The sequence below is a fragment of the Merops nubicus genome, unplaced genomic scaffold (assembly GCF_000691845.1).
Source record: "Merops nubicus isolate BGI_N331 unplaced genomic scaffold, ASM69184v1 scaffold52265, whole genome shotgun sequence".
NCBI lineage: Eukaryota > Metazoa > Chordata > Aves > Coraciiformes > Meropidae > Merops > Merops nubicus.
This window is the reverse complement of record NW_008608711.1, coordinates 15,465-37,297: the sequence shown is the minus strand read 5'-3', so window position 1 is coordinate 37,297 and position 21,833 is coordinate 15,465. Positions and strand designations below refer to the sequence as shown.

The 21,833-nt window shown below is 43.9% G+C and overlaps 1 protein-coding gene across 1 annotated transcript in view; it reads left to right on the top strand.

The window, feature by feature from the left end:
• Nucleotides 1–706: 706 nt before the first annotated feature.
• ME3 (malic enzyme 3, NADP(+)-dependent, mitochondrial) overlaps nt 707–21,833 on the top strand; it is a gene marked incomplete at its 5' end in the record, with an annotated part of 32,562 nt that continues 11,435 nt past the window's right edge. The window contains 3 exons of the mRNA XM_008940306.1: nt 707–868; nt 3,755–3,858; nt 17,603–17,712. Coding sequence (XP_008938554.1) covers nt 707–868; nt 3,755–3,858; nt 17,603–17,712 — 376 coding nt within the window. The remainder of the gene's footprint in view (nt 869–3,754; nt 3,859–17,602; nt 17,713–21,833) is intronic.

The window sequence follows — 21,833 nt, the reverse complement described above, 5'->3', positions numbered from 1 at the left end:
TGCTCGCCCCTCGTCTGTTAATGTTGGATCAAAGATTTCAGTGAGGTAGCATATTACAGTATTGCTGAAATGCAAGAGGACAATTGCACCAATTGCACAATAGCAACTGTTTAACTCCCCAGCTGGGTGGGAAAAAAGGTCTAATATTAAATACATAGAATGGGAGCCCCTCCACAGTCCATGCTGATGGCTTCTGTCTACCTGCCTTGCAGTCATGGAACCACAGGCAAAGGGACCCAGTTACAATGAGCTTTGGTTTGGTTCTCTGGCTACTCCACAGCTACTCCACAACAATGTGAAGACATGAGCTTATTAATTCCATAGATGCAGTTCACAAGCACAAATACTTTTTTACAGACCTCTTTTTCAGAAAAAGAGAGATAAAAATCAAGGCTAGATCACTTTTGCGATGTTTCTTGTTACACAGCTGAGGATGCACAAGAAGCCATGCTGGTTGGGCTCTGCTACAAGTGAATGGAAGTACTGGCAAGCAGGAGAGCTGTGAGCAGCTACCCATCAACCACATTATCTCTGCTCCCAAAAAGTGAACAGCCCTCTGTCATTAACCACTAATTAACATAGCATCATGCAGAAGGAGCAAATATCCATTGCACAATGCAACTGTAAAATGGGATCGGTGTGAAGATGGGTTTGCTTCTAAAGCCCTGAGCAGCACCACAAAACAGTCTTTTTTTGATCCTTCCAGGCTATCGTGGTGACAGATGGAGAGAGGATTCTGGGTTTAGGAGATCTGGGCAGTTACGGCATGGGTATCCCAGTGGGGAAGCTTGCTTTGTACACAGCTTGTGGGGGAGTTCACCCACAACAGTGTCTCCCTGTCCTGCTGGATGTTGGCACAGACAATGAGGTAAGACTTATTTTTTCCATAAATCAGTCAGATGGGAGAAGGGTTTGAGGTTAATGCTTCTCTGAGCCAGTTCCCTAAATGTGGAGGCAAAGCCAGAGACGTCCAAGATGAGACCATCCCTAGACCAGCACTGCAGGGATGTGGGCAGGTTTCACTCTGTTTGATGCTCAAGAAACTTTTGCTCTTCTGGGGAACTGAAATAAACACTAAATAGCCTCATGGTCCCCTGGTGAGAAGACTCAGAGTGTTGCCAGTTGGAGCTGAAGGTTCAGCTCTGCCTCTTGGCATATATGGGCAGGTGAGTTGAAAGATTTTGTGCAGGAAGTCTCAGATTTATTCTTCCTTTGGTAATTGTGAGGAAACAGACACTCAAGCAGATAACTCGTGCCTGTGTAGACCAGAAAATGGAGACTCCCTGGTGGGTGGATTGGGAATGATTAATTTCAGTGTTTTGTCAGATTGCACACTTTACTGCACATGAGAACCAGACAAGAGGACTCCATCTGTTTGCAGATTTTTGCCTTATGACTCTGGCTCAGAAGAGCCCAAGTGCAACATTTTAGCAATGCCAGAATGGACAGCTGTTGGGATGTCTTTTTTTTTTAAATGAATATCCTATAGTTATTTGTGATGGCCTGGGTTTGGCCATTTTTGGAAAATGTGCTTGTGCCTCACTTGACCCCAAATAAACCAAACATGTGTTTCTTGAGAGAAATAAGAAATCTGGGGTATAAGAGCTTTGACTTTGTGTATGAAGAGAATGAGTACTGACATTTTCAGACATGCTTATGCTCACTGGAAAGCTAGTTTTTTGCACCTCTTTCACTCCAGCCATGGGTGCCTCCCACTGGACACTTGAAACAAAATGAAAGCAAGCAAAATCAGTGGCCATAGATGACAGCTGGGATGAGATTCTCAATTATGTCTTTGGTCTGTGGTCACAGGATTATTTTATCTCTGCAGCACAGAGGCTTGTCACGGACTGGTGGAATATAGGGTGTGCTCATCTCAGCCTGATACATGGTCCTTCCTGAAAAGTGGGAACTCTAAGTGGGAACTCTGAAGTGAAAAGTTGGATTCTCTGAGGCTAAAGCAGGAATTAAGTCTTAGTCTTTCACTTCTTGGAATCTTCAGTCAATAGAGCATTGTACTTGACTTGGGCTTCTTCACCTTTAAGGGCAATCTTCACTTTGAGGGTGATGGAGCACTGGCACAGGCTGCTCAGAGAGGTCGTGGAGTCTCCTTCTCTGGAGACTTTCGTAACCCATCTGGATGCAGTGATGTGCAACCTGGTCTAGGTGATCCTGCTTTAGCAGAGGTGTTGGACTAGATCCCTAGGGGTCCCTTCCAACCCCTATCATTCTGTCATCCTGTGATTCTCTGCTCTCTTCCATGCTGGTCTGCACACCACTGAGTGCTGGCATGCTCTGAGCCCCTCAGCTGAAGCTCCCCTTCAGAGGGACCTGGGTGAAAGTGCTTCCCTTCCCATGACTAGCTTCTGACTACTTGTTTCTATCTCAGCATCCAGGGAACACTAAAATCCAAAGTGGCACCAATGATTTTTAGGCATCTCTAAGAGTCAGATGATCAGAAAAAGGGACTCACAGCATCACCTGGGCACTGCTATTCTGACCGTGATCAAGTGTAACTAACTTATGTGTCCAGGAGCTTCTCTGTGGAGGCAATTTCCACGTCTGGGATTAAGACACAGGAATTGCTCTTTTCTAGCGATATGACCAATATATTTCCTCATCTTATAAATCATTGGTTTATTTATTTAATGGCTTTCTTATGTCAATAAACCCAGTTTAGTCAAACCCTAAACATGTCCTAGGAGCATCCTGACCCATGAGTAACCTTGCTTATCAGTGCAGAAATAAGACAGCTCTTAGGGGCATTCATCCTGCTCATCTCTGCCTGTTCAGGTTTGGTGACTGTGTCACCCATGCAGGAACCTCAGGTAGAATGGAGTAAACACTGCAGTTGTGTTATATTTTTAGCATCAATTCCCAGCTTCTTCTTCTGACAGCCCAGAATACTTTGCGTACTTTTTAAGGAAATTGGTCTTTTCAGAGCTTGGCATTTCTCAGCCTGCTTGTGGTAGAATTTTATGCTCCATGAACCAGCCCCAGAGCACATGGTGCTACAGGAGCAATCAGGGAGGTAATAAAAACAGGGCTGCTTTTTGTTTGTTGTCCCTGATGAGTTATGTATCAAACTCAGAGGAAAACCCCTTTAATATTCTCTTCTAAGGGATTGGTTGGAGGAATGGCCTGGTTTTAGAATCCTAGCAGGAGCCAAAAAAACTAATGTGTTGTATGAAAATACCTTGCCTTGACACCCACAGATAACCAAGGTGAGTGCTAGGGAGGTGCAGGGCTTGGGAACATTTTGGCATCTGAACACTGGTTCTGATCAACTCTGGGCTACCACTTAAAGGCCTAAATGACACATGTAATTTCAAGTTACTTCAGGTGATCTTCATTGCTCAAAGTGCTGTTTGTGGTCAATAGCTTTCCTGGTAACCTCTGTGAAAATGTAGTAACTGAATGAACAGTAAACATTCCCTGCACAATGTCAGTTTTATTCACTAGGAGTGAGGCATTTTGTCAGGGAGTCTTGGTAGAGCTGTTCTGGGCATGTAAAGCTCCATTTCCTACAGCAGGCAAGAAGCGTTGCATCCCTCCAACTTTATTTACACAGAAAGATAGTCCATAGCTTCTTACAGAAAGACTCTGCCCAGGAGGATCTGTGTGAGCTAGCCTTCACTGCTTAGTAAGTAAAATTAATACCACCACAACAGAGACACTTTTTGGGTAGGCTGGGACATAAATCTCTGTCCATCCATGGAAGAGAGGATGTCAACAGAATTGCTTTGTGTCCTAGGCTCTCCTGAGTGATCCACTCTATATTGGACTGAAACACAAGAGGGTTCGTGGGAAACAGTACGACGAACTGATTGATGAGTTTATGCAGGCAGTTACCAACAAGTAAGTGGGATTATATCCGTGGCTCCTCTGGGCTGCTTCCATTTAAGAACAAATGTTGCAACTCGTGAAATAAACATTAGTATAATTGATCGTCCAAGCAAAGAAAGGTTATTTAAACGCAAGCCTCCTGGGTGGTCTACAAATGAGTCCTTGTGCTTGAGCGCTCTGTGTCAAAAATATTTGTCTTCAGAGAACTGAAATGGGACTGACTATTTATAACCATTTCCTGTCCATATAGGCCAGAGGTGTCAGACGTGTGCCCTGGGGGCTGGGGCTGGCCTCCATCACGCATTTATGAGCCTCATTCAGCATAAGCAGGATCTAAACTTTGGTTTGTTTATATTTTGTAAAGGAAGTTTTTAGCTTTTCACCATTGTGAAGGAGATCATCTAACTGGAAATGGTGTGTTGCTCCATGTGGTGATGTCCGTGTGGGTCTTCAGACTGCCTGCCTGTTGCTTTGTTAAAAATAGGAGCTTCCCTGCTGGCACTGAAGTCTGTGGAGTGAGAAGCCCACGACCGCAAGCATTGTCTTCTTAATGGTGGGACAGACCAAGTGCATATTTCCATTCTTACTGACTAGCTGGGATAGAGGATCTCTGATGTACCAGGGGATCTGATATGTGAAGAGCAGAACCACAACATCAGTGCTGTATGGGCAGCTCTGGCACTGAGCTCCTCTTTCTGAAAAGTAGAAGGTATATTAAAATCTCCGTGACTATCTGGAGAGGTTACTGTAAAAAGGAAAGTGAGAACAACTGTTAAGGAAGAAAAGTAATAATATTTGGGAAGCCCCAGGCTCCTAAGCAGCTTTTCCTGCCTTTCCTGAAGGAGCAGATGATGCTGATAAGGAGTGGCAGAGAACTGCAGTCTGTGCCTGATTAATAGGCTGCTGCCTGGCTCTATGCTGTAGGGTCTTTTCTTCACAGCTGAGGGAGCTATGTTTGATCTTCCCTCTTTCTGCATCTCCAGCCAGCTGTGTGTGTGTGTTCCTGCATAAATGGAAGAGAGTGGGTGGTATGTGTGTCATCAGCCCGCAGTTAATCCTGTCTCCCCTGAGGCAGGAGGCATCATGTCCCATGTCTAGTGACAACAGCTACCTGTCTGCTGAGCCGTGTTTCTTAGTGTACAGCCTGACTGCCCAGCTGGCTGGGGGTGGAGAGAGGTAGGACATAGGGACTGAAATGCTGAGGATCCAGCCTTTCCTTCAGTCACAGCTGGTGAACCAAGTTTTGAGAGGAATGAGTGTGCCATGGAGAATTTCAGCATCTCTTGATGGGGGGGCCATGTGCAGCATTGTGCTGCACCCAGAGTCTCTCCTTTGCTGTTCAGCAGCATGGCGTAGATGTGTCCCATATGACAGCCAGCCTGTGCATCAATTCATCCAGCTGCAGTTGCCCACTTACCATGCCAAGATACTTGCTATCAGCCAGTGATGCAGCCCCCACGTCTGTGAATATGAACACAGGAACACTGCCTGGCCAGCTGGATTAAAAATACCCAAGGGTAAATTCAGAGAAGGGAATTCTGTATTTGTGCTCTGGTTTGTCTTTATATTTGATAAAAAAGCTTGACTGAAATGTCAGCTGATTACCGTGTAGTATTATGTTAGAAATTTGTGGGTTATTTAGGGGGAAGAAATTCTTGGAATCTAGAAAACTGGTAAATCACAACTAGGAAATTGCAAGAGGCTCTACAAGTAGAAAGATTTAAGAGTTGTCAGGGTTGATTTGTGGGGTTTTTTTTTTGGTTTGATTGTGGTCACTAATTAATCCTTCAAGGAAACGCTCCCACTTCCCTCTGGCCAGGAGACCACAAGGGTGTTGCAACGTTAGCGTTGATGACAGAATGGGAACAATGGAATAAGAACCTAGATGATGGTCTCAGCCATCACAAAATTGGCTCTGAGATTTATGCTTGTGGTGTTAATTGCAAAGCTCATTGCACCCACTGCTCCTGTGATGTCAGTGATGGGGCCAGAAAGATAATTTGCCTTTTCTGTGCTTGCTGCTGGAGAGGAAGGGTTGGTTCTGTGTTTAGTTTACATGAGCTAAGCTCTGCACTGAAGGGAGAAGACACTCAGCCATGAAACAATGAACTCTTATCTTGTAAGGCAGTGATCTCATATCTAATGTTTTCATCCAAGTAATGGGAAGTGAGTTCCTGGGGCCCCTGTCCCAGCTTTTCTATTTCTGTTAGCCAAGATTAATTGCTTGAACAGGGTTAAGCCCCAAAAAAAGTTCTCTGCAAAGTAGGGCTGGGAAATTCCATTTTTCACTTCTGCATTCACATCTGTAAAGTATTTGGAGATCACTGAGTGAAAGGACCTATTACACTGTATTACCGTCCTGACTACCAGCATACTTTAAAGTGTTCTTGGAGTGGGATCATCTGTGAGCTCTGGGCTGGTGGCTAATCCTGCTATCAGCCTGGGTTTGGCAAACTTCTATGAAACAGATTCATTTGGTCTCAAATTTCCACTGGAATGACTGGATGCAACCCAGTAGGAGCTCTCGCTTCTGTGCAAAACAGAAGCTGAAATTGTTCAGAAGGTCAAGAACATGCTGCTTTGTTGTAGCCTGCTTCCACGTGTGAGGAAACCTGTGAGTACACACTGCTGTGATCTTCAGGCTGCTGTGGTTTCTTGTGCAAGTCTATAATGACACAGGCAAATTCAGTTCTTTGGAGAAGAACCTTTTGGGTTGCCACAAATCTCTTGCAACTTGAAGGTTTTCTTTTCAGCTCCATGTTGCTGCAGAAATTCTGTCTACTTCCTGAGGGTACTTCAACTTCTCAGGGAAACCATTTGTCAGTTCCTCTACAGAAATACCTCCCACCCTTCCAAATCACTGCTGTCTCAAGGGACATTTGTCACTGAAGTGGAATGTGTCAGAGCCCACAAGAAAGCCAGGGGAGTGAAGATTTATTCTTGTAATGGAATAATAATATCAAACAGATGTCAAATTTCTGTAGCTGGAGACCCCTACAGTCAGCAGAAAGGGCTCCTTGTCTCATAATAACCACCTAGTAATGAAACAAGGAGCGTGTCAGAGGCTTCAGAATTAGCACTTAGAGTATTTTGAAATAAAGTAAAACTTCTGGGCAATTTTAGAAAGAAAAGCCCTTTCTGAAACAGCTGGATAAATTTCTGCATTTTCCTGCTGCCTAAACCTCCATTCATTACTCTTTCACCTAAAACACAAGCAATGACTGAGCTCTTTAACAGCAGCTCCAAACTGTGTATTTTGCTCCTCTCAGGGGGCAACTATGTGCAAAATTTGGCCTATTGAGCCTAACCTATGACTGAATGAAGCAGCCTGACAAACAGCTCTTTTCTCACAAGGAGTAGTATGGGAAAACGCACTTCTTCGGTTTTCCCTCTCCTCAGCTGCCATGGCAAAGGGCAAGTCAGTCTTATCCTTGAACTGGTACTTCTTTGTAGGCTAGACTAAATATTCATCTAGGGTATCCAAGGATCATAATCAGAGTAACCCTCAGAATTTCCAGGGCTTACCTATATGAGAAAATTAAGGTTGAAATCAAAATGCCATGGGGGATGTGCTGTGCTGGGGCATGTTCTGGGCTCGGAAAGCTTCAGCCCAGCATTTACAGTAACAATACACGTTAATCCTCAGGCTCTCTTTCAAAGCTAACAACCTCTGGAATTGTTTTTCCTCCTTTTTCTCCTAAACTAGTATAGAAACTGGAGAGCAGTTCCTCATTTGTCCTATTCCATTCGCTCCTTTGGTAGTTTCATCATACTGTAACAGTGCAGCTTGGTGGCTCAAACTGGCCAGACATGTTGATGGAAAAATCACTGATACAGATGGCCCCATGTCATTTCTTTAGGTGCTCCAGTTAACTTGGCTAATTGATCCTGAAAGACTAGACTTAAGTCTCTAGACACCACTGGCCTCCACACAGCCCTCGTATAATAGTGCTAACACCTAAGTCCCTCCTCAGCATCTATGTGGCTGTGAGGAGACCTGCACACCATCACCAGTGCCCTGGCAGGGCTGATGGTATAAACTGATCCCAGCCTTCATGGGGATGCAAGGTGGATATTCTCCTGTCCATCTACCCCATGGCCAGAGGGACTCTGACACCATCCAGAAGGGAGAAGTGATGATAATGGGAGGAGCCACCCCACTGTCCATTATCCTGGCTTGATGTGGGGTGAGTTTACCAGCCTACTTCTGTGATCTGCTTTTAGCCACTGGATGCTATTTAAAGTTAAAGAATAATTATTTCTACTACTGAGGAACAGTTGAGCTCCAGATGTGCTTCTATGGGGTCACTGTGGTAGAGGAATTTTGTTACCTTTCCTTCAAGTCCTTTGGGACAGTGCAGTTAGAGATGTAGAAGATCCCTCTGCTCCGGGCTTCCTCTCTGTGCCTCTCCACCACGGCCCGTTCACCACAGCCGCTTCAGAAAGGCGTAGCTGGAGAAGATCTGTTTGTGTGGGAGGCCGGTGGTGAGGCTCCTCTCCCTCACTCTCTGCCAGAAGGTAGCCCAAGGCTGCCTCTGAGTGTCAGCACTAATGTGGTTGCATCTCCTGTTTATACCCTGCTCCTAAGCAGCCTCGTAGCTCCAGCTGCAGTCTCTCCTCAGACCTGCTGCAAGGTGCATGATGTCGTTTGATGTCAAATGAAGGTTGACAGGGATTTTTCAATAGCTTTTTCTCCAAGAATTTTGTGATTGATCTGGGCTTGATTTTGCCCCATATCCTGTCTCTAGCAGTAGCTCATAGCAGATGCCCTAGCACGTGAGTAAGAGCAGGCAGCATGCAGTCCTTGGCATACCCCCCAGCTTCCAGTACTGTGAGATTCAGGGATTTCCTGCTATCCTTGTGCTTCAGGGGTCACTTTAATTGACTTAGCACTCGCTGAATCCACAGCAGGCTCTATGCCTCAGAGCTTGGAGGCCGTGTTTATGTTGGCAAAAGCCTAGTGAGAAACCATCTGCAGCCTAAGATGGTGGGGAAGCAGGCAGCAGGTCCCATTGGGTTCATGATGCAGCTCCCTGGCATGGAATTTCTAAACCCAAGGCCCAGAGTTCTAAATTTTGTATTGGCTACAATACAAAAGGCTACAAGTTTTTGCAAAAATCCCATCTGTTGGCTCAAAAGACACGTTCCAGCATAAAAGCAATTGCATTTTTGTCTCAGTCATGATGACCATAACTGCTACATCTGCTGTACAGTCATGACCTCTAATGTGGATCCTTGTGTCCAACTTTCACCATGCTATGATAAACCTGGCAAACAATGAAGCTTACTCATTACATTTCCTTTTCAAAACAAAGTAAGATATGATCATGTTTTCTAACTTATCTCTTCCTTTTAACACTATTAAGCTATTTAATGAGTGATACAAATACTTCTGTTAAATCACGTCTTGATGCTTAGTGAGGGTTTGAAGTTTTTTTCAGTAGATTCAGAACCAGAAGGTCAACTTTATTTTAATTTACCAGAATTGTAGTTTTCACTGTTAGTTTTTTTAAGGGAAGACTTGCCTTCCTCTTAGCTATGTGGCAGCCTTTAAAATGAAAGGGTTTCTCCAATGTTAAGTGTCTGCAGCCTGTAAGCACAGGAGCTCTGTAAGCTCTCCCTGTAAACACCAGTGCACATGCCTGGCCCCATGCCTCCAAGTAGTAAACTTGTCTTCTTGTCTCTTTACCTGCCTGGGTTTCCTCTTCTTGGCCAGAATTACAAACAAATACGCAAACAGTGCAATCCTGAAGTAATATTTCCCAGACAACAGAAGAGCCTTCTGGGACATGGCTTAGCTTTTGTGGGACCTGTCTATCACAAGGAGCCCAACAACCACAGTGCAGCTGCCCCTTGGGCCATCACCAGACTCAGAGGTGGGAAGCAATGGGATCTCCAGTAGCAAGAATGAGCCTGGGCCCTGCACCCTTTTTCCATGGGATGAGAAAAGGTACTTTTTTTTCCCTCTAAGCCTCTTCTTAGCTTGCCACCAGTGCTTGCCAATTTAACATAGCTGGTTCTGTGTTTCTAATGAAGGTGGAAGCAATCTTGTTCTGTGCCTTGAGTCATCCTTGGCATCAGATGGGCAACAGCATGGTTTTCTTCCACTCTTGCTTGTGAAAGCTCAGGTTGCAAAGACCTTATGGCAATGACTTGACTTTTCGCTCTCTGAATGCCCCAGCTGGCCTCTCGAGGAGGTGCCTGACCAACCTGACCCCTAAACTCTGGCCAGGAATTGTGTAGCACGGTGGTGCTGATCTGACCAAAAGCCTGCCAAGGATCACACTAACAATTTAGCTGTAAGAATGGCCTCGGGACAGTGGCCAGACATGGGTGCAAGTGTTGTTTAACTTGCTAGAGTGGACTTTGGTTTTCCAATCCGGAATGCTGATCACTTGCCAAGCATCATTTTTTTTTCTGATGATGGGCTCCTTTATGGAAAATTTAATTTTTCCTGGAAATCAGAACTGGTTGCTGGTGTATCAAGAAGCAGTAAGAAGATATCAAGGACAAGGGCAAGGACAATTCGTTTCTTCTCTGCCTGTTTTTATCTAAGATTACAAGTAGGAGTTGTAGTGCATCAAAGAAGATTCCTTACATCATGAATGACTGAAAGCAGGGCTATAAAATGCTAAATTCAAGCAAAGATTGGAACCTCCTGCCTGTCAGTCTTTCCATAAAGGAAGTAGATCCTCTTACAAATACATACTTTTTTAAATATTTGTAGGAATGTTTTATGCTCCCTGGTCATGGTGAACAAGAGTGCCCTTTTGATACTGAACAGCAAAAGCAATGCCCAGGTGTCCTCAGGACACCCTTGAAGTTCTGACTTGTGCAGTTTTGATCAGATGCTTCTCAGATAGTAACTGCTGCCTCATGAATTTTTTCCTCTCTGACCACATGGCCTATAATGAAGCTGGAGGAACTGGAAGAGGTGCACACAAAGGAGGATGAAAGAACCAAGTTGCATAATGAGATTGTTCAGGCAATCGAGAAGTCTCTTAACTAAAGAAGCTAAAAGCAATGTCATCAGGAAAACATCTGCCTCCCTCTTCTGGGATTCACGTTCTTTTGTTCCACACTTCCTGCTGATCCAAGAGAGATGTTTATCATCCTCTACAGGGGATACAGACTTTGCTAACAGCATCTTTCCTGTTAGCACAGCCAGATTCTAGATCTAGGTTGATAGTAACAGTACCAGAACAAGAGTACAGCAATAAACAAAATGTGAATCCTATGCTTGTTTGTTTTCCAGGAAATGGAATAATTTCTTCATAAAGATTTTCAAGTGGTATTTTTCACAACAGACTTGTAATATTGTACATGTTTAGCTCCTAGGCTCATCCTGCTTCAGTGGGACAGTCTTATACTATTATTTTGATCAATAGTATATTATTTCATTAAAAATCCTGTTCGTGCAAAATTTGCTAGCAAAGTCTGGAGATGGAACTAACATGAGTGTATTGGACCATTCTGTAAAGCATTTCCCTGTGAGGCTATTTTTCCAGGAAGGTTTATTCAAGGTGTGGGAGAGAAGGGCAGAATTCAGGTCATAATTAGTTACGGCACAGGACCCCAAAAGTATACAAACTAATGAGACACAATATAATCTTTACCATGAAAGACTAGTGATTATTTTTTTTAATGAGGAAGAACTTAAAAAGAACATAATTTGTTTCCAGCTCTATAAAATGCCTAAATTATTTCCAGAGATGGTAGAGAACAGGATCCTCAGATGGTGGTCTGGCAGCCAGCAGTGAACCAGAAGACATGGTGATAGCATTAAATAATGACTTTTGTAGTGTCATCAGTTACAGGACAGACTTGAGGGACTGTTTTTAGAGAGAAATTAAATTCAGTGGTTCATCTGAAAAAGATGTAAAGATTGAAAAATCCTGCAAATGTATTACTCACATTAAGGGGAAAGCTCCAGTTCCACAGGGAGACACAGGACTGCAGCGATCCCAAGAAATACATCCTTCAGTGTGCCCAAGAGAATCAGGAACAGCTTTGAATTCAAAATCAGAAGGTCAAAACTCAAAACCCCTTTTGAAAGGGGGCAGGGAGAACTGGGGAAAGGAAGGAACCAAACTGGAGATTAGCACTTTCTCTGTTTCCATGCACCTTGTCAGTCTGAAATCCTGGTAATCTCCATTTGAGGTTTCCTTTTAGATAAAGACAATTAGATTCTGGGTGTTTTAACTACTCATGTCCCAGATGCCAAGAAGATGATAGAATGCTCTAGAGATGAGTCATTGACAGTCAAGATGAGATTACTGGAGGGAGCCAACCTTAGCTGGCCATGCCTTTCCTGGACTGGAAAACATTCAGTCCTGATGTGACCTGCTGCTCTTGGCTTTAGACTCTCCTTCAGGCTCTGAGCTGAAAGTTAGGAGATGAGTCACTTGGATCAGCAGAAGCATGGAAGAATCTATGAGAACTGGCAACAAGCCAAGCTGGCTGACTTTCTTCCTACCACAGCAGTTTGCAAGATCTCTCTGCAGGGCCACCCTCAATTCTAGCCACAAATTTAAGGATATTTAAATGTGGCAGAGGGGTTCATCAGAAGTCCTTGCTCCAATACTCACTTTGCAGTCACTTTTTCTAAACAGAGGCATCCTGCACTTATAAAGAGCGACCATGTGTGTACTAACTGGGATGTCACATATCAGATGTCCAAAGTTAAACAAAGCAAAATTTCTTAGCTGGGTAGACAGTAACGTATCTCACTGAAAATGTCTCCTCCAGCAAGAATTTTTGTTTCTTAATGGAAACATTTTAAATGAAACACAATAATTGTACAAAATCAGCTTTTGTCAAAAACAAATTTTTGTTTTAAAAACATTATGATGGGGGGAGACTGGCCAGCATCTATCATTCCAGCCTGAAGTATTTCCATGTGCCCTAATTGGGGACCACTTGGATACCATCCACAAGGGATGGAGCAAGGCAAGTTTTATACAGAAGACTGACAAAGAAATTACAGGATTTAAAGGACAGCAGAGCATTGCAGTTGAGAAGGTGATAAGCCAGTGACCTAGGGTGCATGTCATATATCTGAGATCTTTTTAACCTGTCATGATAATTAGATAACATCAGATTATATATCCTAACTTAGATGTCTAAAATTAGACATCTAAATTTAAATTAGTCCTTTTAGACTGTCTTCACAGAGACGGTGGAGAAAGAGGTATCTCCAGAGATGTTATCTACTTCCATTTTCCACTTAGACTGTCTTGGAGAAGTTGCTATTGGATGCCCCTTCCCTCCATCTGAGAAAGCTGCCAGAGTTGTCTGGCTCAGCATTACACAGCCGACTTCGAGATATGCAAAGGTAGTGGGAGAAATCCAATTCTGCCCTGCATTTTGTTGGCTGAATTGCAGTACAAGTAGCAGCTCCTTGACCACCCTTTCCCTTTGTAGTAACAAGTATTCTTCACCTTCTCTCCTAAGCTGTTTTTTTTTTTTTTAGCACTGTTGCATATCAAAGCACTTCTGTGCTCCAGGCCCAAGCTGGCTTCCTTTTACTTTTGGATGCGAGCCAAATACTTTGTAGAGTGCTCCGAATTCCTTCGGGATGAAACAGGTTACAGAAATCTTGAGTTACTGTGCTGTGGAGGATGGACAGTGGATCTGACTCATCATGTTGATACTCAGAAGGATGTTACTGCAGATGTCCCCAGCACTTGTTTTGTTCACGCTCCTGGCCAAGTTTAACCTCCGGCTGATGACGCCGTCCTACAATGGAGCACTGCACACAGCCACCCAAGCACGGTTAGGAATGAGCAGTAACCATTAACTGGTGGATTTCTTAGATGGCTCAGTAAGTCAGCTGCCTAATTTGTGTTTAATTTCGCTGACTTTGAGCAGCACAAGTTCTTTAAAGTCCTCTCAAAACCCTGGTGAGGTGAGTAGTCTAGGACTAGGATTTGAACATACAACCAAAGAATCGTAGAGTGGTTTGGGTTGGAAGGGACCTTAAAGATCACCTAGTTTCAACCACCCCCATCCCAAGATTCCCTTCTTTAACTGTGACTCTTAAATATTTTGTTCTTCCATTTAAAGCATCAGATTTTAGGGTCTCCCCATGACCAATTTGTGGTCTTTATTAATGAAAACTTTAGTTCTCACATTAGGCAAAGGCTCACATAGGCTCAAGAACGTGGTTTATGCTTTAAAAAGCTCAGTGGACAGAGAAAAGCACAGAAAAATAAAATAATCTTAAAAAAAAATACCTGAGTGAAAGGATTTTGCATTCCAGCACTGTCCCATCATACTGAGGAGCATGACGAGAAATGAAGAGTTCATGGGCCACCATACTTCCCTTGTGCCCTGCTTAAAAAAAAATTATCAAAGACAAAAATAGATAGAAGTAACTGTGCAGTGTCTCATGCTGCAGACCAGGAATGTGAAATGAGGAAACAACTCTCTGCTCAAAAGAGTGAAAAAAATGCTCAGGTTGCAAATTTGAGTCTGTAGTCAGGGAAACCCATCCACCTACCCTTATGCTCTTTGGAGAGCTGGTCACACATACATTAATGCTGGCTGAGGTCATTGATTTTATTAAGCAAGACAGTAATGTTACTTCCTCAGTGATACAAATAAATAATTGGTGTTAGAGAAGTAGTTTCTGTAGCAATGGAAGTTGCTTAAAGATTTGCTAATTCTTTGCTGTGAGATGTTAGCAAATGTTGTGGATGGGTTGTCATATCCTCTTAGCTCTGTTTTCTTTACACATTCAAATGATGGGTAAGAGGATTATCCATTGGAAAACTGATTTTCACAGGCACTTTTTGTATTGTGCCTTAGGACAAATTCCTTGGAAATCAAAAGTGTTCATTTTGATTTCCAAGTCTTTACAGAGAGAAAGAAATTCTGGAATCTCAGTCTATTGCTTCAGAGTGTTGCTCAGCATTTCAGAAGCAATTTTGATACTGAATGTCTCCATGATAGCTGCCAGAATCTGCAGTGGGGAGGCTTAAAGTGCATAAGCAGTCTGTCCCTCAAATACTCAGAGTTACTTGTAGTTAACAGCACCCTGGGGACAATTTAAGAGCACCTTATAAAAATAAATGCAAGTTTTCCATAGACTTCAGTTACTGTTGAGTCACGTAACGTGGCCTGTCATATCAGGTGCAGCACAGAATTTGTCCTGTTCAAAGTCAAAAAACCAACGGAAGCAGCTGTTTAGTCACTCTTCTAGGGCTTATTTCCCCTTGAAGTATGGCAAGCTGGAATTTCCCCACCTGAACATCTAAGTCCTTCTGAATTTCAAAGCCTGTTGTTCCCCTGGAAAATCCATGCCTAAAGCTCCATACCCAGGGTGACGCTTGTGGTGCAGCTACAACAGGGATATTGCACAAGGCTCTTTGGTTGCCCCTTTCAGCACAGTAAACGAGTTAAGAAGTTGCTGCCAGTAGGACCAGTCGTGCCTACATCTGCCTACCTAGAGAGGGCTCACCAGACTCTGGCACTGCAGAGTGGGGAGTAAGTATAATTCATGAAGTAGGAGCTATCAGATGGCCCACAATACATGTAGACTAATGTTGAAAGCAGTTTTTAACTCCTCTGCACTTTATTCTCTTTCAGGAGAGATGGGGGAGCCACATACAATGGGGACTGGGCGTGGTAGTCCATCTCTGATGGACCCAGCTAGTAGAAAGGTACCCAGACTGAACATAAGATAAATTGAAGATGCTCTCAGTCATTTGATTGGCTGGGAAGAAAGCCACCCACTGTGGCATGGCCTCCCATTCCCAGCATCACCAAAGGAAAAGCTGAAAAGAGCCAAAAAGTGCCCAAGAGAAAGGAGACAGCACCATGTTCTGGCACAGAGCTGTGCTCTTTGCAGTTCTCTTAAGGTGGACACGCCCTGTTCTGCAGCTTTTTGGTGACAGGAGCAGTGACACTTCCCTCTGGGGATGACACTGCATTGCAAACCCTCTAGAAAAATTTCCGCAGCTTCTGTGTCTCTAATTCAACAAAAACTCCAAACACTTATTTTTTTATTAAAATTGTTGCAAATATTGATATTATTTTGCAAATATTAAACTTAGTAGTCTGTTGGGAGACTTGACTGGAGATAGGCATTGAGCTGAAGCTGAGCTTTTTGTATCTAAATGAGTTCTAAAATCATTCATAGACTCATAGAATCATAGTATCATTTGGGTTGGAAGGGATCTTTGAAGGTGAGTGAGCAGGGACATCTTAACTAGAGCAGGTTGCTCAGAGCCCTGTACAACTTGACCTTGAATGTTTCCAGGGATGGAGCATCTACCACCTCTCTGGGCAACCTGGGCCAGTGTTTCACCACCCTCACTGTAAAATATTTCTTCCTTATATCTAGTCTGAATGTCCCCTCCTTTAGTTTGAAACCACCACCCCTTGTTCTATCACCACAGGCCTTACTAAGAAGTCTGTCCACGTCATGGTCTTTTCTAAAAGCAGGCACAGAAAATGTGAAGCAAACATAAGAGCCAACCCTTTTGCCTCTTTGAGAACAACGGGGTTATGAAGTGAGAGTTTCTCATGACAGACAAATAAAGCAGCACAATGCGTGTGCTTATCATTGTCTCCTTGCTGACAGACATACTTGAAATGGAAAATAATAATAATAAAGAATTGAGGGGCCTTCCAGGAGAGCCTGTGAGGGCCGTGAAAAGAGCTCTTTGTGGCAGGAGCCAGAGTTCTCAAATGGAGCATGTCTTATCCAGTATCAATTTCTAGTTTAAAGCAGGAGTGTCCCCTACCTCAGATTTCAGTGGCAGAGGGAAGTGTGAAGATGAGGTATGTAAGGTGATGCTGCCTCTGCACTGCTTCCAGCCCCAGGGACTCGGGGTCTAACACAGCACAGCTATTTAGCACCTGCCTGCAGTCCAGAGCTTGCTAATGGTTGCATTGCTCATCCCCTGAGCTTCTCACACTGCCCTATCACATTTATGTGAGAGAAGAGAGCACTTACAGCCTTCTTAGATATTATTCACAAAGCTTTAAAGCAGCCAGCAGTCATACAAAGTGCTGGAAGTGTATAAATAAGGAGCAGTCTGAATATTGCCTACTTTTTAAAAATGGCACACTTCCCTCAGCATTACTGGGTCATTATGGAAAGCTTGCCATTATTTCCTGCCTTTTGACTCTGTGGATCACTAGCTGTCATTGCTTGCTGGTTTCCTGCAAAGCAACTTGGTGGAGAGAAACATTTCCAAACCACAAAAACAAAGCTACGAAATCACACCGTGAAGCACTCAGCTCACAGGACTGTACAAGGAGGTTTTTTCTCATCTCTTGGTCACCTACGGTTGAAGTGGGCACTGGGTGGTGTCCCTTCAACACTCCCTTTGCAGTCAGATTTACTATATTGTAACATGGCAACTGCAATATCCATTGCAAAAAAGTATCTCCTTCACTTTGAGAAGCTTCTTGGTAAATAAGCCACTGAAAATTTGTCATAACAATAGTCCAAAGATGCATATATATATGTAAATATACATATATATATATTTACAGGTGTATAGGTAAACACATCAAGGAGCCCCTTGAATTATGAATACAATTTATTCTTGGGGTCTGCACGTTTCTGAGTGTACAGCCCTTGGGAAGGGTGTGATCCTGTTGCCTGTTCCTATGATGCATTTCTTTTACAATATTGTTATCTCGACACTAGAATTCTAGCTGCATTGTCCTGCTAAAAGATCTATATGTTGTCCTGTGTTGTGGAAATATTTTCATCCATTTTTAATCACCCTGTAACTTGCAGGTATGGCATGAATTGCCTGATCCAGTTTGAAGATTTTGCCAATGCTAACGCTTTTCGTCTCCTCAATAAATACCGCAACAGATACTGTACATTCAATGATGATATTCAAGGTAAGTGCTGTTAGGAGAACACAGATTTAACCTTCACCTTGTCATAAAGAGGGGTGATGAAGATCACTGTTTATTATACGCTACTCAGCTGTGTGATAAGTTATAGAGTTTACACATAGACATTTAAAAATGGAAAGAAAAGCATGGCAGTCTAGGTTGACAAGTAACAACTCTATTGGTTTTAGGGGTTTAGCTGTTCACTGTAGAACTGTTGTTCAAGGGAGAAAATGGATCATGTGCTTTAGATTATTAAGGTAATTTAGAGCGCTCCATAAATTTTCTGTGATTTAGCTGAAACAATGTTGATGTTTTAACAGTTACTCAAGGCTTTCAGTCTCCTGAGCCAGGTGGTCATTAGCCAATCCTGGCAATGTCCCTCTAATGTTATCCTCCTTACTACAGGCACAAATGAAAAGGTAAACCAGCTTCTTTCCTCTCCACGGATGCTAATTCCCCTGTAATCTGAGAACAGATACCTTCTCCCCTAGAGCAGTTAACGCAACTCTTCCAGCACCGAAGAGAGACGGCAGCAGCAAAGCCGGGGCTATGAGCAGCGTGTCTCCAGGCCCGTGAGGCTCGGCAGCCAGCAGAACTGCTCCAATGCACAGCGGGGTGCAGGCTGAGCATTGGTGGCATCCTGGGCTGATGCTGACATTGCTTTAAACCATTGGAAGGGCCGTTTGCCCATCCAACAGGGACAGGATCTTCCCAAGTGATTCCAAATGGCCAGTTCTTCTCCTGTGAGTCCCATCATCTTTTCTTCTTTTGTCTAGTCCTGCTTGCAACTTGCAGAGATTTCCAAGGTTTGTTGATTTAATTATTTGCAGTTGGTTGGGTTTATCCTCACTTGGACTTGACAGAGAATGAAAGAAATGCCAGTGTCATTTTTACACAATACTGGTTCTTTTGTGAGCAGACTTTCCAGCACTATTTCTGCATCTGCTACCCATCTAGCAATATCTGGCAGTGTGTGTAACAGCTTGTTCATATCTGGCATGATGACACAAGAAGGAGTAAGACCATGGGAGTATGGTTGGTGTGACGAGATGATGGTCCAGCTCAGACAATTTCATGGAGAGGATTTAGAAGCAGAGGAGCTTAAAGCACTTCAGAGAAGGTGAGGTAAATACTCCTGTGCAAGACAACCCACAAAAGCTTGCAGTGGAGAGAGGAGCACAGAAAAAGCAGATACATCTTTGAATGGAAGTCTTCAGTGGAGGAACCAAAACCAAACTTTTCTGGAGATGGACAGATGATGCCCATAATAAGAAGCTGCTGATGTAAAGATTTATTTTGGATTAGTTGCTCTCTGTACAAGTGGAAAGGGACAGAACCTACATGCAGGCCACACTGCAGACCTGTGGGCCTGGATGTAGGTTCTCTTGAGGGAACTGGAGTGAATTGGAAAGGTTTCCTGGTGAATTGGAATGGTTTCTTAGATAGATGGAGAGGAGAGGAAAGGAGAGAGGAGAGGAGAGGAGAGGAGAGGAGAGGAGAGGAGAGGAGAGGAGAGGAGAGGATGGCATAAAGCAAAACTGAAGATTCTGGGTGGGAAGGAAGAGACTGTTTTCTAGTGTCACTTTGGCCATAGGTCAAATCCCTCAGGCAGTTCCTGGGAATTACTTCCCCAGAGGGGCAAACCACACCTAAGAGGATACTGTAAAATGGCATTGCCATAAAATTGCCCTGTCTGCTTCTCCTGCGTTAGATGGATCACACAGTGCATGGGAAGTGTCAAGTCCCCTGAAAATTCCCCAGGGTCCCATCTGTTAAAACAACAGGATTTTTCCTCTTCCTAAACTTCCTTATATTCTCAGATAAAGCACTGCTTTTACAATAGTATAAGGAAAGAAACCCTGCTGATCTTTTGCCCAGGCAAGAGATGAGTCAGGGGAAGCAAGCCACTGCTTCAGGCTTCTTCATGTAACTGTTAGAAAGAAAAACAGATTCCAAGCCAGGGTCATATTCAGGAATGAGTTTTGGGGACTTTTGGGACGCTGATGTAACTTGGGTCCTCTCAGTTAACTCTGTCTTAGAGTCATGTCAGAGATTAATAGAGTTGAAGCTGGGGTGAGTAGTCCAATTTACGCACCCTAATATACCCCCTGTATCCTTAGAGGACCTGAGAAAGGTAGGAAGTACCATCTTCCCACTTACACCCTCCTGTTCTTTGGTTTTCCCTCAGGCTCTCTCTTTTCTAACATGCTGGTGTTTCATGACTCACCTACTTAAACAAAATGGGTGAGTTCAATGCAAATTGTGGTTTGAATGATTAATGAGAATTATACAAAGCCTTGTTTAAGCAGTCCTGATTCATTTTACTCAAGTCAGGCAGGAATAGACCTCCTGAAGCCTGATTATTACAGCTTCTGAGCCGGCATTATTTTAAGTGTATCGATTTAAAAACACATCTGATTGCCAAATCCATCCCAGCCCCACAGAATTACAGAGACCCAGACCCCTTCCAGTTGGAGCCAGGCTGCTGATGCCCAGTGGGACGCCTGGCAGGTAGCACAAAGCGGAGGAGGTGGTTGCTCTGCTGCGAGCCGGGGAGCGAGCAGGGGCTGGCCCATGGTTCCCACACGGAGCTCCCCACGCAGGCAGTGCTGCTTCCTCCTCCAGGGGCTGGGGACATCAGCCCTTTCCCAGCTCCGTCGGGGGTCACGCAAGGGGCAGCAGCTTCGCTTTCAGCTCCAGGGGAGAAAAGTGATTGTCACTTCTTCCTTTTTCCCAGTAAAGCACCGGAACAGGCGGTGAACTTGGGAGGGAGATGAGGCTGCTTTAGGTCCTGCCTTTTCTCTTCCTACTGTAACTTTGCTCCACTTCATTGTGCACAGTGGTAAACAGAAAAGTCTTTCAAAGGTGTCAGGTCTTGTGAATCCCTGAGACAGGCATCTCTGGCTTCCTAATTCACACAAGCAAAGACAGAAAAGCACTGAAGAAGTGAGTTTAGAAGATAACAGTATTCAAGGTGATGTCTCACAAGAGCAGAGTAAAGGGGGAAAAGAAGTTAGTAAAGAAATTAGTTTGGAAGAGAACTCTGGACGTCACCCAGCCCTCGCTCAAATAAAAGGTGATTTCAAACTTAGATCCAACTTTGATATTAGAACGGGCTCCTCAGAGTCCTGTCCAGCCAAATAATTTTCAATATCCCAAGGACGGACATTTGCAATCTCTGTGCTACTTGTTCCAAAGTTTTCTCATCTTCCTTATGCATTTTTCCCCCCAATATCTAACTGGAATTTCCCTGGATGCAGCTTGTGTTCATTGCCCCTCATCCCTTTGCTGTGCACCTCTGAGAGGGATCTGGCTTCTCTACAAACACTGAGTAGGTAGCTGAACACAGAAATCAGATTCCCTCTTAGTCCTCTCAGCCTGTTCAAACCCAGGTCCCTCAGTCCTCTTAGTACACCCTGGTCATATTTACAGACCTCCTCTGGACTTGCTCCAGTTTGTCAATATATTCCTTGTGCTGAGAGCCTCAAAGTGGTGGTGCTAGTCTAGAGATGACCTGAAAAGTGCTAAAACAGAAAGAAATGATTGCTTTCTTGACCTGCTGCCTAGACTGCTGTTGATGCAGTCTAGCAGGCTGTGCCACAAGGGTGCATTGCTGGCTCATCTTCAACTTGTTGTTTGCTGTTACCCCCAAGTCTTCTTCTACAAAGCTACAGGAGTTTACATTTGCTTTTTCTGACCTTCATGAGGTTTCACTGAGCCCACTTCTCCAGCCTGGTGAGTTCTTTGTGATTGACAGTCTTACCCACCAGTGTATCAGTCACTATCCCAAATTTGTAAACATCCATGGACTTTCTGGGGGTTTACCCTGTCTTACCATCCAGGTGGTTAATAGAATTTAAAAAATATTGGCCTCTTTGTATGACTGACAACAAGCCTTTGAGCCCAGCAGCCCAGACGTATTGTCACCTACTTGATAGTCTGCTTGCTTGGTCTGTATCTCTCCAGTTTGGCTGCAAGGATGCTTCAGAAGATTATTTCAAAGACCGCATGCAGATCAAGGAAGTAACAGCTACTGCCCTCTCCTTGTCCTCATAGTTGTCTCATCATAGAAGGCAGCTGAGCTGGTCAGACATGATCTACCTTGGGATATCCATACTGTTTTC